The following is a 15,429-nucleotide window of genomic DNA, read 5'->3' on the forward strand; positions in this document are numbered from 1 at the left end:
GTGCCACTGGATGGTCACAGGGGAGTCGGGTGGGAGCCAGAGCTCACACCACATAATAGCCGTCTGGCTGTAGCAGTTCCTCCTGTCACTCAGAGTGACTCGGAGAGCGACGGTACGGGAAAATGGAAAGAAAAAAGGGTGAATCAGTGGAGCGAGGCGCAAGATGGGAAAGCCCTGAAATAGTGCCACATCTGGTGACGCATGGGGATTTGCAAACGACAGACATTTGCATACATAAACAAACCGGTACAAATGTAGGACATTGTGTAAGCATGACAAACACTAAAGGACTCTGATAACAAAGCGCATTTTACCCGTTTGGCCTTTGATTTGCTGATTGTGTCTGAAATTGGCTTCTTCTTCTCTTTAACAGCACTTTTGGAAAAAAGTTCAACAAATTCTTGAAAATCCACAGTTGGTTCCGCAATATTCTCCCACACCAGTGAGTCAGCCTGCCTAAAGATAGAGGGAAAAGGAATATTATTTACAGTGGCAAAAGGAGAACTTTAATTTGGTCTACGCTGCTTGAAAAAGCAGAGTGAAGTACACTTTCGTTGTGTAATTTGTGTTATTTCAGACATTCCCAGTTAGTCTTCTGCAGTTTATGGGAACTCATTCCTCATCTTTTACAGAACCGTATACTTGTCAAGTCCATCAGCCAACAAATTTAATTTAGAATTGAGTATTAAGTTCCTCACTTGCAAGTAAATCAAGTAGTCTATTTCTAGACATTTATTCAGCTCCAGTTTTCCAAGCCTTAATAAGGAAAAGAAAACCTGGTTCAAGTCAAATCTCTGCTGACCACAATGCCTGGACTGTATCACTTTCATTTTCCACAAGGTTAGCATCTCTATTGCCGTCACAGCATGTGGGCGATCTTTATCTTAAGTGGACAAGCTTCCTCTCAAATCTCTACTGTTCAGAGAATACCTTTGTGCAAATGATCCATATCTATCTTCGCTTTCTTCACCATATCCTTACTTTTTAGCATGCAGCTGTATTCGTGTCCAGTAGAGTGGCTTCATTGGCTTGGGGGGCTCAATCACAGCCTTGGCAGAGGCGGCTTCCTGGACCATCATGGAGGGCATGGGGCCTGGTGGTGGTGGAGGCCCAAAGCCTGGGGGTGGTGGCGGAGGAGGGGGTCCCATTCCGGGCGGAGGGGGTGGGGGTGGGGGGCCCATACCCGGCGGGGGAGGAGGAGGCGGTGGTGGACCAAAACCAGGCAGGGGAGGTGGAGGAGGTGGCGCCATTCCAAAACCCGGTGGTGGAGGAGGTGGTGGGGGAGGTGGACAAGGTCCGAGGCCAGGTAGCGGTGGTGGTGGTGGTGGTGGAGGATTGACACCCCCTGGTAAAGGTGGTGGAGGAGGAGGTGGTGGAGGAGGACCTGGCTGGACGGTGCTCTGCTGCCTCTGTTGGCAGGTGCAGACAAAAGTCTGTGCGGGTTTGGGAATGGCTGACGAAGCGGGGGGCATCATGCTGCCTGATCCTCCATTCAAAGGCACATCAAACTTCTTTCCCTCCTCCACAGGTGATGTCTGGACAGACGCCTCCTGACTCGTCTTCACCAGTCTTCTCTCGACTGTATCCGAGGCCTTGTGGTGACCATTGCCCAGAATGCCAGTGTTCTCCCCACTGCTCTTTGCCAATGAGGCCTGCTGCTCTTGCAGCGCAGCAATCTTAATCCGCAGGTCATCAATGGTTTTCTCCAGCTGAGGTATAAGACCGCTCTCATCCTCTGATGACGACTGTGGCTTCAACCTGCTGAATTCGGTCTGTCCGTCGACATGCAAGGAAAGAAATGTCACAATAAACTGTAGAACTTTCCTATTTTTGTCTTGCAAAGAAACTTTGTCTCCCACTATCAAGTTTATTAAATGTTAAAACACAATTTTCACACATGTCACATCATGAGTCAGTTCATTTACAAACTGTAAAACACCCACAACCAAGAAAGTCAGTGATGAGGCTGTAGGATTAAAAAGGGTCAAGAAAGTCTATTACGTCTAGACTCTGTCAGGCTTATGGCTCCAGACTGGTTAAAGCAGGGATGAGGGGATACCGAGAGATTTGACCCCAGAGACAGTGAGTCTCGCTGGGCCTCACATGGGGAGAGTTTGTGTCGGCTAGAACACATTCCCCGGTTGTGGTCACATCATTGAATGTTAGTCAGTATAGCTCTCCTAATTCTTTCAAAGAGGGTTACAGAGGCACAACTCTTTCAAAGCAAGTCTGACCTCTGGTGGACAAAAATAAACTTGCAGTTGACGCATGCCGCTTATCCGGGTCAATTTATGTGGGATGAGATGTAAATGTGCAATACTCCCTGCAGCGTGACCATCACATGGGTGATTTCAGATGTAAAATCAAGGTCAAATATGTATCAAATACAAAGGGAATCTTTTTAATCCTTTATAGTGGAGTAACGACTAAATCAATTGTTGGGTTTTTTGGTTTTTTTTAAAAAAATCTTCTGTTAAATAAGACATTCTCTTGACTTTATAGCCAGGCATATTTCCCATTTAGAAAATACAAAATTTAGTATTCTAAAAGATAATTGCATATCATCCACAGGATATTGACTCAGTGACGTCCTGAAAATGCTGCTCTTCTATTGAAATGGTAATGCTCCTAAAGGTTAAATCTTGAGAAATGTCAGGCTACTGATACGATAAAGTCATCAAAGTGCTACCGCGCTGTGAATATATCAGTCATTAAGTGAGTGGATCTTGCAGGAGGATGCAGTAAAGAGACCGTTGTATTTGGGTTTTGTGATGATAAACACTTTGAAGACAGTGAACCTGTGGAGTATTGCTCTTTGCATTTGCATGTTTTCAAAGTAGAAATTATGCTCCCTGTGCAGACAGAGACAACATGCAGGGAATTATTTACCAGGAAAGACGGATGTAACCAACCTGAAAGTGAAGAGCTCCCAGTGTCTTGGCTGATGACTGAGGCAAAGGGGATCTCAAGATCTGCGCTCTGCCTGTGGGGCGCCCCCCATAGAGTTCCCACAGGTGGGAAGACACTGGCAGGCCTACAGAGGCCCAGGTGTAGAGCTGCTCTTCCTGCACACAGATTATAAAACAAGGACATGAATCTACTGTAAAGAAAAACAAATCCAAGGCCAATATTTTCCCCTTGAAGGACCAATTGCTTTTTTTTCATGAATCGTCTTATATTGTGTTTGTCTGTTGGGATTTGCAATATATGTTTAATGGCACGTAAACACACTGCAGCCATAAATCATGGACAGTCCAACCATCCAGTGGGTAATTCTTTATAGCAAGAAAAAGAAAAAAAAAAATCAACCTTCCACAACTGAATGTGGAATGTAAAACAAAGTTTTAGGATAGAGATGAAGAAAATGCTGAATAACTTGTTTGTACATTCCTTCCTGACACTCCCACAATTCATAAGCTCTGACATTTTAGAAACAAAATTTACATTTTAGCTTTCAAAAATTCTGCCATTCAGTCTTCATCATTGTTTCCTGCGAGCCAAATGCAACCCTTTGGTTGTCCCTGGCAGACAAGATGAGTGAGAAATTGTGAATAATTGTACAGTATCATGTAAATCTGCTTTGCTTGTATTTTTTTTTAAAAAGTGGCCATTTTATTTATTTTTCACTGTACACACAAGTTGCTTGTTGGCTACAAAAACAATTGTATAAAAATGTGCTGATATTATTAAAAAAAGGCAGACTGATGCAGAATGTGGATGTCTGAAATACAGCTTACAAAGTGAAAGCTGTGTGCTTTGTGGAGGAAAGATTACTTTGGCTTCAAGGATTATTATTCAAAGTGCCTTCACCAGACAAAACAAAGAGAAATACAAGAACTTGACAGATCAGCAGATCAAATATTCTGCAAAACGATGTAAACAATGGCTTTTCTGTAAAAATATATTATCATGGAGCAGTATTGTGCACCAAAGATGAATAATTAGGAAAATAATTGCACATCGTTTGTCTAGATAGTAACTTATTCTGTGCCAAGGTGGAGCAGTTTCTGTTAGAGTTGCTATAATGACTCCTGGTTCAAGTGCAAAAGGTCAAAGGAAGCAAATAGCAGACATGGCACCAAGTCACACATGCAAGTCTCAAATGATTCTTTCTTGGGCAAGTCAAGTCATGTCAAGTTATAGATTTAGTCAAGTCCAAGCCCCCAACTGCTAACCAGGGCAATGATTTCACTGGATCATGTTGCATATCAGAGGATGGAGAATTAAAATTTGGCCTTAATTTGGCAACAATCGGATTAAAAATGGCCATGTTATAGCAAAAACACAGCAACTTGCAGATCCTCAAATGTGTGTTTAGTACATCATTAGGAAAGAGTCAGACAAATGGAAAAACACTTGGATTGGATTGATGCAGCTGTGAAGTGTCCGAGTCTGACAGAATCCCATTTCTGATTGAAATAACTGATGAACTATGGTGAAAATATATAGCTGGACATTATTTGCAGCCAGTTTACTGAGGGGTAAACAAACTACATTTGCAGGAAATTGGTAGAAGGTTCATTGAATATATCTAATGCATTATTATTATTATAGATCTTGAACAAGGCTTGCTCAGTACTTTAGATTAGATAATTGACTCATTGTACGACAATTGATTTATGAATGGATCATCAGGGAAGATAGGACTTGACTATGAAAAGGCCCTGTAACACGTGACCCATATTATCGTTTCTGTCAGAAGCTGGTTGCAGGACATAAAAGCAATAAAGCCAAATTGAAGTAAACCCATTTCACTAAACACAATCAATCAACCGAGAAATCCTTAGCCTAACATAAATGGGCTGAAATATATAGAGCAACTGAGTGGTCATCCTTCATGAGCCCCAGTTTTGGAATGAATGAAGCTGATGAGGTATTATTTAATATCTTTCATAGCGCAGAACCAGAAAAAAATAACCACGCATTTTTCACTCCAGCAGATTCCAGCAATGAAAGTGGCGATCATATTTAGGAAGGTATATATGGAAGATAGATATAGGTTGAAATTTAAGGTGAAAAAGGACACAGGGCTGATGTGATTCACTCCAATGCAACTTCAAAAGAGAATGACAGAAAAGATTTGAAATAGTAAAATTTACGAAACTACAACCGATGATGTAGGAGCTTGACAGTCCCAAAGCAATAACGGTGCGATTTGTACTCTTGGTGGTAAAAGGTTATTCATGGTAAGGCTGAGTAATCCAGGACTCCAGGCCAGGCCTCAGACTAAAGTAAGTGGAGCAGGAACAATTCTCTCCAATCCTGACATGGTGAGCTTTTTGCTGTGGAAAAGCAGCCTGAGCCCAAGGCACGTGGGTTTATTACATAACATGATCAGCAGATGGTCTACGCAAGCACAGATGCATGTGTGTGTGTATGTGTGTGTTAGAGACTAAAGGAGTGTCAGAGAGGGAACGCTACTCATCCAGCCATGCCAGGAAAAGACTCAACATGTATGGGCATCTCCGACTGTCCCTTTTGTTTCCATGAATGCTCACATGCCTCAAACATAAAGATGCATCTGCAGGCAATTGGAAGGTTGCACAGACAAAAAAGGAAAGCACTCTTAATAGCTGACCTATTTTGACAGCATAGTATGCAAGCAGAAATTAGATGACGCAGTTGAGCATCTGTATCTATGCGAACAAAACAGCTTTAAGAGCTTGGATCTACTAGTTAGTAATGCTGTAGTTTATGTATGCACAACATATTCATGTGCATATGAATATATATATATATATACAGTACTGGTTCCAGCTTATGCATCGGCAGTGGGGAGACGTGCAAAGCAGCTGATGTGAAAAACAAGGTTAAAAATACACAGGCTGATTCAAGTGAGTGCTACTCCGCTAAATAACTGTGTCCTCAACTAAAACCTACACTATAACAAAATTCAGTATGTGGATCGGTTGGAAGGGCTCTTGATTGAAATGGTTCTGACAGTGGCCGTGGTGAACTGCACTCGGGAATGTGATGCATGCGTGATAAGGCCTCAGTACTTGTGAAGCATTACGCTGATGGGAGAATTAAAAATGCATGAACTTTCACATGGTCACCCTGTCTCCATGCACCATGGCTTTTCAGGTAACGAGATGGAATCTCTGATATGAAGCACAGTGACATGGCGATAAATATACAAACAACAGTGGATTATCTCTGTGCTGCTTTATCTGGCATACATAAGCCAGGGCATGGAAAACACATTGTGTTATTCTGGGCTTTCAAAGGTGTTTTTAAGCTTTCATTTAATAAACACATGCTTCTCTCTATTTGTTGCATCCCAGTAAATACTAAGTCGTCCTCAGACAATACATGCAAAGGCAATGTGAGAGATTTATATCATTATATTCCAGTACTACATCGCTGCAACTTGAGCGGTTGAATCAACGTTCCAATTCAAGCCATTTTATAGTCTAAAAATTGCATGCAAACACGGATGCTGTTCTGAGAATACCACCTGTCTGCTCAAATAATATGACTAAAAACTCAGCAGGTTCTCTCACTTTTGGGAAAATCTGACACTAGACAACTAACTGTATGTCATCACTTTCTTAACTAAACTAGTATGGTTGAGAGGCAGTGAGGACAAAGAGCTTACATTAAAGTCTGCAGAGATGGGGCTGTCATTGTGTGGCTCTGTAGTGCTGTTGCTGAAGGGGTTTAACAGACCCTGGGCCAACAGTCGACGGCACAGTTCTTTCGCCTCCTCTTCTTTGGACCCCTCTCCGTGATGCAGACAAAGCCTGTCCAACAGAGTGCGGCCTAAAACAAAAGACAGAAATAAACCCGAGCCATGACAGCACTCACTTTAGGCTCTAAATGCATTTCAAGGTGGGTATGAAGCTGCAGTGCTCTACTTTTATTAAAGCTGGTCTTCACATTGACACTTCAGGTTACAACACACTACAGAGTTTAAAAGACGTTCTTCAGTTTCAGATGTGATAATGAAACGCCTCCATGTGCAAACCCGGTTCACACCATCCACTGTACCATGTGGGTGAAAAAGGAGATGGTGTTAATTGATAACAAAAGTGAAATGGCATCTATGTTACCAGGCAGAACAACTAAAAATACCATTTCAATTCTGAATAATTACTTTGAATTGTAAAACACTGGGTTTTCAAGGGGTATAGAAGAAGGACTGGTGGAGTGTTGTCAAGTTTCAGACAAGTGAAATCAAGGAACATATGGTTAGAAACAAAACAATTCTCGGAGAAAAGAAAAGAAACTGTTCTAAAAGACTGCAGTCAACCCATATTTTCTTAAAACATGCGATTCAAAGGATGGCAGCAACTCAGTTAACAGCATCCTGTGACTCATGGTCCTGTGGACACTCATTTGTCTACTTTGGATCTGTCTGAAAACCACTAATAAAAGAGACTGTAGAAAATTTTCTTTTTTTTTCTTTGTGTAAGATCATTTCCAGGGCAGGATGCAATTTTACAACAAACAGACGAGTTTAAATGAGTCTTAAACTTGATTTAAGTGCCGACTAAATCATTTCAGGCTTTGGCATTCCCATTTGGAGTTTGTATTATTAATCTTGGTTAAAATGCTTTCACTTGTTTGAGAGAAAGAGTCTTTTCTTTAATACTTTCTCTCTTTCTTTGACTTCCTATTCCCTCAGTGCCACCAGATGTGACTTGGAAAACTCAGTGAATGGATTTCTATCACATACCGTATTGAACTACTGAGTTACTGTAGAAAAACAAGACCAGATTATTCTATTCTGAAATGCCAGATAGATTACAAATGTTGATTTCAATGTGGATTTAAGATGGAACGTAGATCAACATAGGCGACAGTAACTTCAACGGATGAGATGTGAATGGATTTGAGGTCCTGACCATTTGTATCTTGCAGAGAAACTGTCAGTTGAGGTTAACATCCACAAGTGTGCACTGTGTGCATTTGTCTCTGTGTGTGTATATCTCTGTCTCCAGGCATGGATTCTGAAGATGGCATTGCCATTGGTGGGAGGCAGCATTGTCATTTGTTTCCCTGATTTATGAGCAAAGGAGAGAACAGCTGAGCTTTTGAAAGGCCACAATAGAAAAGAACATAGTCTTGCATTGTTCATTATAAGGAGATATTTTATTCTCGGGACACTTCTCAATAAACAAGCCCCACTGTTTAATTAGTGTTCATGAGCTATTGTACTTTGGAAAACATTAACATTAATGTTCCCACTGCAATTATTTGGATTGGATTCACTAAAATGTAAAATCCTTAATTTGCGCCACTACCACTCAAATTATCCTTGAAATGAAATCCCTGAAAATAACATTAAAAGACATGGATTGAATATGTGTACAACTAATATATTTGTATATGGATGTGGAAACAAGGTTTTGTTTTTATTTATTATTCCACACAGACAGTCCACAGCAACTTAAACCCCAAATACAAAATAATATTCACACCTGTCTGAGCAACATCTGCTTCTGGCCACAGCGACCAGTTTTTTGATTAAAATCTATTTAGCGTTTGCATTTTTACATTTTCTTTCTACATCGAAACAAAAAGGCTGGAAATAAGAGTTGCCGTCTGTCAGAATGGATTCGTATTGCTAATGTTTTATTTTGCACAATAATCAGAAATTGAGTTTTATTTGTAGTATTTCTCTTTAACATTTGCTCAGATTGTACAGTAGCCATATGTGACTCACCAGAAAAAACATCCAGGTAGGGAACTGATGTGCTGGAGCTCTGCCGTCCATGGTAGGCTCTTCTGGAGCCGAGTGTCCAGTAAGTTCCACCTGTGCAACTCCTATCAGGGGTTTCTGGATCCTGGAAGACGGCCCCGCCAACAATCTGTCCGCCTCGGAGCCCTTCCGACTCTAAAGACCAGTCTGCAGACACGCCAATGGGCCCTGCAATGGAGGAAGATCTGTGCTTGCGCCTCCTGAACCCCTGAGTCCCGCTGGGCTCCAGCGATGTGACGGTGGCATGCGTTTTTCGAGGCACATCGGGACTTGTAATGGGAGAGCCTATTGGGGATGTGAGCTGCCTGGTGGTGGTCTTCACATAGGAGGGGTGCACTGGTGGGTAGAGTTTGACGGTGGATGAGGAGCTGGTGGATGTCCGCCTTGGCTGAGAACCAAGCGGGTTGTCTACAGTCAGGTGGCCACTTGACATGCTACTCTTCCTCCTTCTTAAGGACAGAAATGCTCGACTCCCAGTCTCATCTTCTCTCTCCACAGATAAGTCCAAGCTGCTGGCACTCCTGTGGGTCCCGACTGGACCTGTCCCTTCGACTACAGGGTCCACAGGGACACTGAGAAGACATGTTTTATTGGCCTTAGCAAGCTGATTGCCTTCACTCTGTTTGGGGTATAAACCTGGGCTTTCTAATTCATCCTCTGCACTTTCATATGAGGTTGATGTGGCTGTTGTGTCTGGGAAGCTATAGGTGCTATTGGTCTTTGGAAAAATGCTACCACTGCTTCTCTCTGTGTCCGGAGCTGAAGATGTACCACTTTCACTCAAGGACCCTGGACCAGATGAATTTCTTGACATGATCATGTCATTGCTTTCGCTCTCTACTTTCCCATCTTCACGGTATTGCCCTTGAGCTACAATTTCACAGGCAACAGGTGGAGTCAAAACCACATCATCCAGGTTAAGAAGCTGATGACATATTGGAGTCTGTGGTTCTTTACTCCGGTCTGAGGTGGTCCTAATTTCATGTACATTATCGTCGGCTACCTGCTGGTCTCGTATAGCCTGCTGGATGTCAGAGAGCAGGTCTTCATTTTCTCCCGCTGCTGAGTGAAAACTGTAGAGGTCAGCATCTGATCCGGAGCTTGTCTTCCGGCCAATTTCATCCTCCATTGATTGGTGACCATCTGTGGTCAAATGGCCAAGATCCCCCTCAACGTCAGATAGCATCCCCATCTCATCAGCTGAGAGGCTCGTCTCTGTCCCGGGCGTAAGCCCATCTGTACCCAAGGTTGTTGACTTTCCATCTTCCAAAATATCATCCTTGGACAACCCTTTGACCCTGGATAAACTCTTCCTGATCTTCATGCCAGAAAACACAGAACTCTTGGAATCAGACTTGGACTTCTTCTTACCGCCATGCTCGCCTCCTTTATTCGCTTTATTGTGGGACTTTTTCGATTTTTTGTCCACTTCCCTCTCGTCAGCCTCAGCATCACAGGCCACATCCCCTGTTGCTCCTCCTCCTCCACCTCCTTTCTTCGGCTTTGTCTCCTGGTTTCCCATGTTCCTGAGCAGGCGGACACCCTTGGCTAACAGGCCATACTGCTGGGATCGATGCTGGGCATGCTGGGCTTCCTCCTGGGCTGCTACAGATGATGGTGATGTGTTGGTCAGTGCCCTTTCACTGCTAGCTAATCCCTGCTGTCTGCCTACTACAGTTGATGGCAGCTGTGAGGATGATGCTGCCTCCCCCAGTGCCGCTGATGCTGAAAGGAGGAGGAGACTGGCACTGACATCGGCAGGCTCACTACCACTCACTCCTCGCTCTCCTCCCCTCCCCTGCACAGCATCCCCCACTCTCTGATCCTTTTTCTCTTTTTGCCCCTCCTTTCCATCCCCATCTGCTCCTGCACACTCAGCTGTCTTGCATAACGGGCTGCTGGTCGAGCGAGAGAGGCGCTGATGCTCCGGAGTTTGCTGCCCTTTACCATTTCCAACTGGAGGGGAAACGCACTGCTTAGCACTGTGCTGTTGATGCTCTAAAATACTCTGCTGTTGATTTAGAAACGAGTGCTGCTGTTTACGGAGGAGGTTGGTAACGCTGCTCTTCCTCCGGCCTTTGAAAGTTGTGGTGAAGAAACTCTCCTTCAGAAAGGGAACTTGAGTCTCTACTGTCTTCAAAGTCTGCATCCTGTCCACCTTGGTTTCGCCCAAGACGTACAGAGGCTGAAGGAGAACACAAACAGGAACTTGAGAATCACATGGATCCTTTTTTTTTTTTTAAATTCAATTTAGCTTCACAAGGGAACAGTACAGTACATGCTCACAGCTTGGTCATGAGATCAAATAAATATAGATGCAAATCGATACATGACTCTTATCCTGGCTGTTTCTGCAAAGTATTTACATTTCCACAATATCTCAAATAATTACTTTTTCTTAATCTCTGTGTGTGATTTTTAAGTCACACATAATTCGACTATAGTTTCCATAACACCATCATTTTCCCACAGTGATGGGAACAATTTGCTCATTGTGCATGCATGGATGTTTCCATTTTCAAGAGAACTCCATTTTGGTTCAAGGAAAGCTAGGAAATTCATGAGACTCAACTTAAGACAATAAACAAATCAAAATGAGAAAAAATACCAGCAATAATTGAAAATGTGCATCAACCAAATGATTGTCAGAGAGAACAATAATCCTACAGTGCCTTTATTTTAAGTGTTTTGAACATGTACGGATTTTAGTGTTCGTTGTTTTGTTTGTTTTGACAGAAATCAAAAAGAGTAAAAATTCAACTCAGACAGTGAAAGTGGGTCAGCGTGTGACTGTCTTAAAAAAATATTGCAAAGCTTACAGTAATATTTAATCGGGTCTTGTTTGGATCAGATGTCTCACAATGATTAATTACCTGTATTGGGTGTGGCACATGTGGTGGGACAATACACAATTTGAAAGATTCTTTTCCCACTCGAGTAAATTATAGCAGGTTTGAACCAAACAAAGCAAATAAAGCTGTAGAATTTGTTGCTCATGTCAGTTAAAACCAACTCATACCAACACTTTAAATTAGGAACTAACTAAAGCTTGAATTTAAACATGGTTCTGCCACGTCTCGCCAGCTTCAACAACATGACACAGTAAAAAGACATATCTTTAAAAATATACTGATGGAGTACTTGCCTGCCTGGTGGATCCTTCTCAGTGGTTTAGTTCTGACTGGAGAAAACCACACAAATGAGTGTTTGTCCTCTCCTATGAGCCGCTCCTTGGGTCACATGAAAATGGTATTCTCCTTATCACATGTCCTGTCTCTGCATGGCCATCTCTCCGTAGCACTCTCTGAGACTTCCCTCACTAACTTCATCAAGGGAGCATGCAACAGTTAAACAGCAGTCTTGAGCTTATTTAGTGTCTAGTTATACACACAGACACTGATACTTAACACTGTTGTTAAGACTCAGTACCACAAGTGAGACACACAAATAATGTCAAAGCAGTGCCTTGTCGCGTCCTGTGCTGCACCCTGGTGCCCCCTTTTAACACCTTCAATCAGAAATAAACTGCTTCAGCTGTGTCTTGCCAAGAAAAAAAAAAGTGCTCCACATGCCAAAGATCCTGGATCAAACACAGAAAGGAGAGAGATACAGGTTCCTGATGAGAGATACACAGGGAATTCTAATTCAATATTGATAAAATAATACAATATTTCTTTAAGTGATGATTATGAGAAAGAAAATATGATTAAACACTAAACCTATCCCATTATTTTTCTTATCTAGTTGTCTTTTTTCTTTCCAAGTAATAATGAAAATAGGTTTTATGTTGTGTTGAAGTAGGTAATTCTCTTGCTTTATAGTAAGATTGTCATGGGTGTGAATTGGGTCAGTCTTTTGGGTGTAATAGCCCAGAGTGAGTGGTTGTCCATCTGATTTTACCTTGTGATGAACTGGTGACTTGGATCAGCTTCAGCCTCCCTTAACTCTGGATGAAGTCATTTGAAAGATAGATGGGTGCTTTTCCACACAATGATGATTTGTAAAACAATGATTCTGAATGAAACTGCCTCAGAATCTTCAGAAATTATATGTCACAATATTTTTGGAAGAAGCAGTTTAGTTAAACAACTTGATTTAAAACCCCCACAAAAATGTTGAAGTGCTCTACATTTTACCATTTGAGTGGAACATAAATAAATAAGCATTTTAGAAACCCAAATTGTCAGTGAAATGTGGTGAAAATCAAGAGAGATTTTGGTCCATCTTCAAGCAATGGCTGGAGCAATTGCACCCATGAATACAAATTAATTTTAACTTACTTTGCAATATCCTGTCCACAACTTTTGAAGGACAGGAAATTAATAGCGCAACTGTATAATAATCCAGCCAACATAATAAAGTCATGCTTATCACAGAAGCTGCTGGTGGCCCCAAACAAAGGGGAGACCACTGTCGAGTCTAGCCTGGAGGTATTTAAAACATTTTTTAGATCTTCAGAAACAAAATAATGATTTTAATATTTGTGAAAGTAAATATAAAAAAATAACAATAAAAAAATGCAAGCAACTCTTTCAATAGATTATTTCATATTAATGTATTTGATCACATATGTATCGACACTTTTCAAATGGAAGCTTAAACAATAGCAAAATCCAATAGGAACCAATTGATTGCATCATATCTATCATAAATATAAAAACATTTGTCCGGTCTGCATCAGCCATCATGTTGAAGTAATATTTCTGGCTGCTCAGAAACTTAATAATTAATAATGCAGAACACAGTTCCTTTTGTTCTAAATAAACCCAGCGACAAATAATGCACTTCTGAATCGTGACATGAACAAAAAACAATTTCTGTCAAATATATTTTAGCTTTTTTATTGACTTAAAATTTGAGCACAATTGGCATACGTAAAATGTAACAAATTGTTTGTGTTCACCATTTTGGTTGTGTACATTCCCAATATTTAGGTACAAAAAAACCTCACATTTCCATGAAGAATGCATTATGACAAGTCATCAGATTACATTGACAGCAGACAAAATATCCACCGATGAAAGCCATGGGATATTATTAGGACTTCCTCTGAGTAAAGGACATAGTCACGCTATAATGAATGACCTCTACATCCATCATAATCCAATGCACACATTCCCTTGACTGCTAGTAATCACAATGCAGTTTATTCTTTGCCTTCAGTGTAACTATGCACAATATCCATATCAAATCGAAGATTTTGGTGAAGCAAAATTGCAAAAATCGTCAGCTCAGAATAACAATAACACCATGGGCATTACATATACTAATTAAAACAAATCCCTTCGTTTTATGTTGACAATTGGTCATTTGTATGTTGTGTCAGCACGTTTTGTATAGAAAAACCTGATGACGATGCTGTAAACAAAGACAACTTTTCACGGGACAAATAATTTGTATTAACTTTTGAGAAGAAAAGCTGTATCCAGGAATCATTTAAAAAAGAAAGATAATAATATCTTATATAACCCCAAATATTTAAAGTTTATCCTGTTTTTGATATAAAGTCGTTATTCTTGAGCGGCCTGATTTTGACCATCTTTCTTTACACCACTAGAGGCTGCTATTGCTCTACTAAAATCAAGACGTGTGGCCTTTCAAAGGGTTTCCCCAGATAAATTCAAGCAACCGTGTAAAATTGAAACAACCATCTTTAAGAATACCATCTCTTTATGTGTGCAATCGGTCATTGGGAAATATTTAAATGTACACAAACAAAATATCATCACTGTATAATCATTATTTTTGGGAAGAAAAAACAAACAAGAAAATCCCAAAACAAAACGGCAAGTACATAAAACACAACCAATGTACTTATTGTCTCCACCATAAAAACCACAACAATCACATTGAACACAACAGCAGTTCGCTGACTGTGGTGCCACACAGAATATTCACAACTCAGTTCATCAAAAGAATCATTTTCAGACTGGCTCAAAATCACTGGAATATCAAGAAAACCAAAGATGGATATCACAAAAAATTGACTGTTCTCAGTTGACTTAAAGTAAGGACACAATTCAAGAAATTTTTAATGTGCCATTATACACAGGAAAGCAATATCCATGTAGAAAGGCAAAGCACATAAGTTTTGATAAAAACACATGCCGGTGAAGAACATGGCAGGAGAAATCAGTAAAATGTACAAGCCTGTCAACACAAAAAAGGTTTTCATCTTGGCTCTCAGTGACACTTTACAGATACATAGTTTTGTTTGAATTGCAAAACCACTCTGCACATTACAGATCTAGGTAGCTACCCACAGAAAAAAAAAAATTACAAGAAAGGTGAATACCCAACCCCATGACAAAGACATCCTTTCATTTGTGTCAATTGCACTTCAATATTCCTCCTGCAAATGCATTTTAAAGCCCTTTTCTATTTATTTTTTTTAATAACCCACTCAGTCCATTGTCTCTTGGCTGTTCCAGAGTAATAGGAAATTAGTTCTTCAAGGACAGAAGCAACATTTCCATCTTCAGGCCTCACTTAATGCAAACTTTCACACACAGTTACAGCTTTGCTAAATGGATGCACCGACACAAACACATACTGCAAAACCACCACATAGGACTGCTGTGTTCGACATCACAGCAAAGGAAACATTTAGGATTTCTAGGTAAAGAATCCCCACAGAAACAACTTTGAAGATGCTTCATTCTTTTTCCTTGTCCCATGTTTAATCTTTTTGAACTCTAATCTCAACAGTACAGACTTTCACTGCT

General features: G+C 40.9%; 1 protein-coding gene across 1 annotated transcript in view; it reads right to left on the reverse strand.

Annotated features, from left to right (window-relative positions):
* fmn2a (formin 2a) overlaps nt 1–10,853 on the reverse strand; it is a gene marked incomplete at both ends in the record, with an annotated part of 36,252 nt that extends 25,399 nt beyond the window's left edge. Inside the window, 5 exons of the mRNA XM_080507179.1 lie at nt 315–456; nt 982–1,772; nt 2,913–3,065; nt 6,599–6,762; nt 8,669–10,853. Of these exons, the coding sequence (XP_080363305.1) occupies nt 315–456; nt 982–1,772; nt 2,913–3,065; nt 6,599–6,762; nt 8,669–10,853 (3,435 nt within the window). The remainder of the gene's footprint in view (nt 1–314; nt 457–981; nt 1,773–2,912; nt 3,066–6,598; nt 6,763–8,668) is intronic.
* Nucleotides 10,854–15,429: the final 4,576 nt, after the last annotated feature.

Source organism: Blennius ocellaris (genome assembly GCF_963422515.1).
Source record: "Blennius ocellaris genome assembly, chromosome: 13".
NCBI lineage: Eukaryota > Metazoa > Chordata > Actinopteri > Blenniiformes > Blenniidae > Blennius > Blennius ocellaris.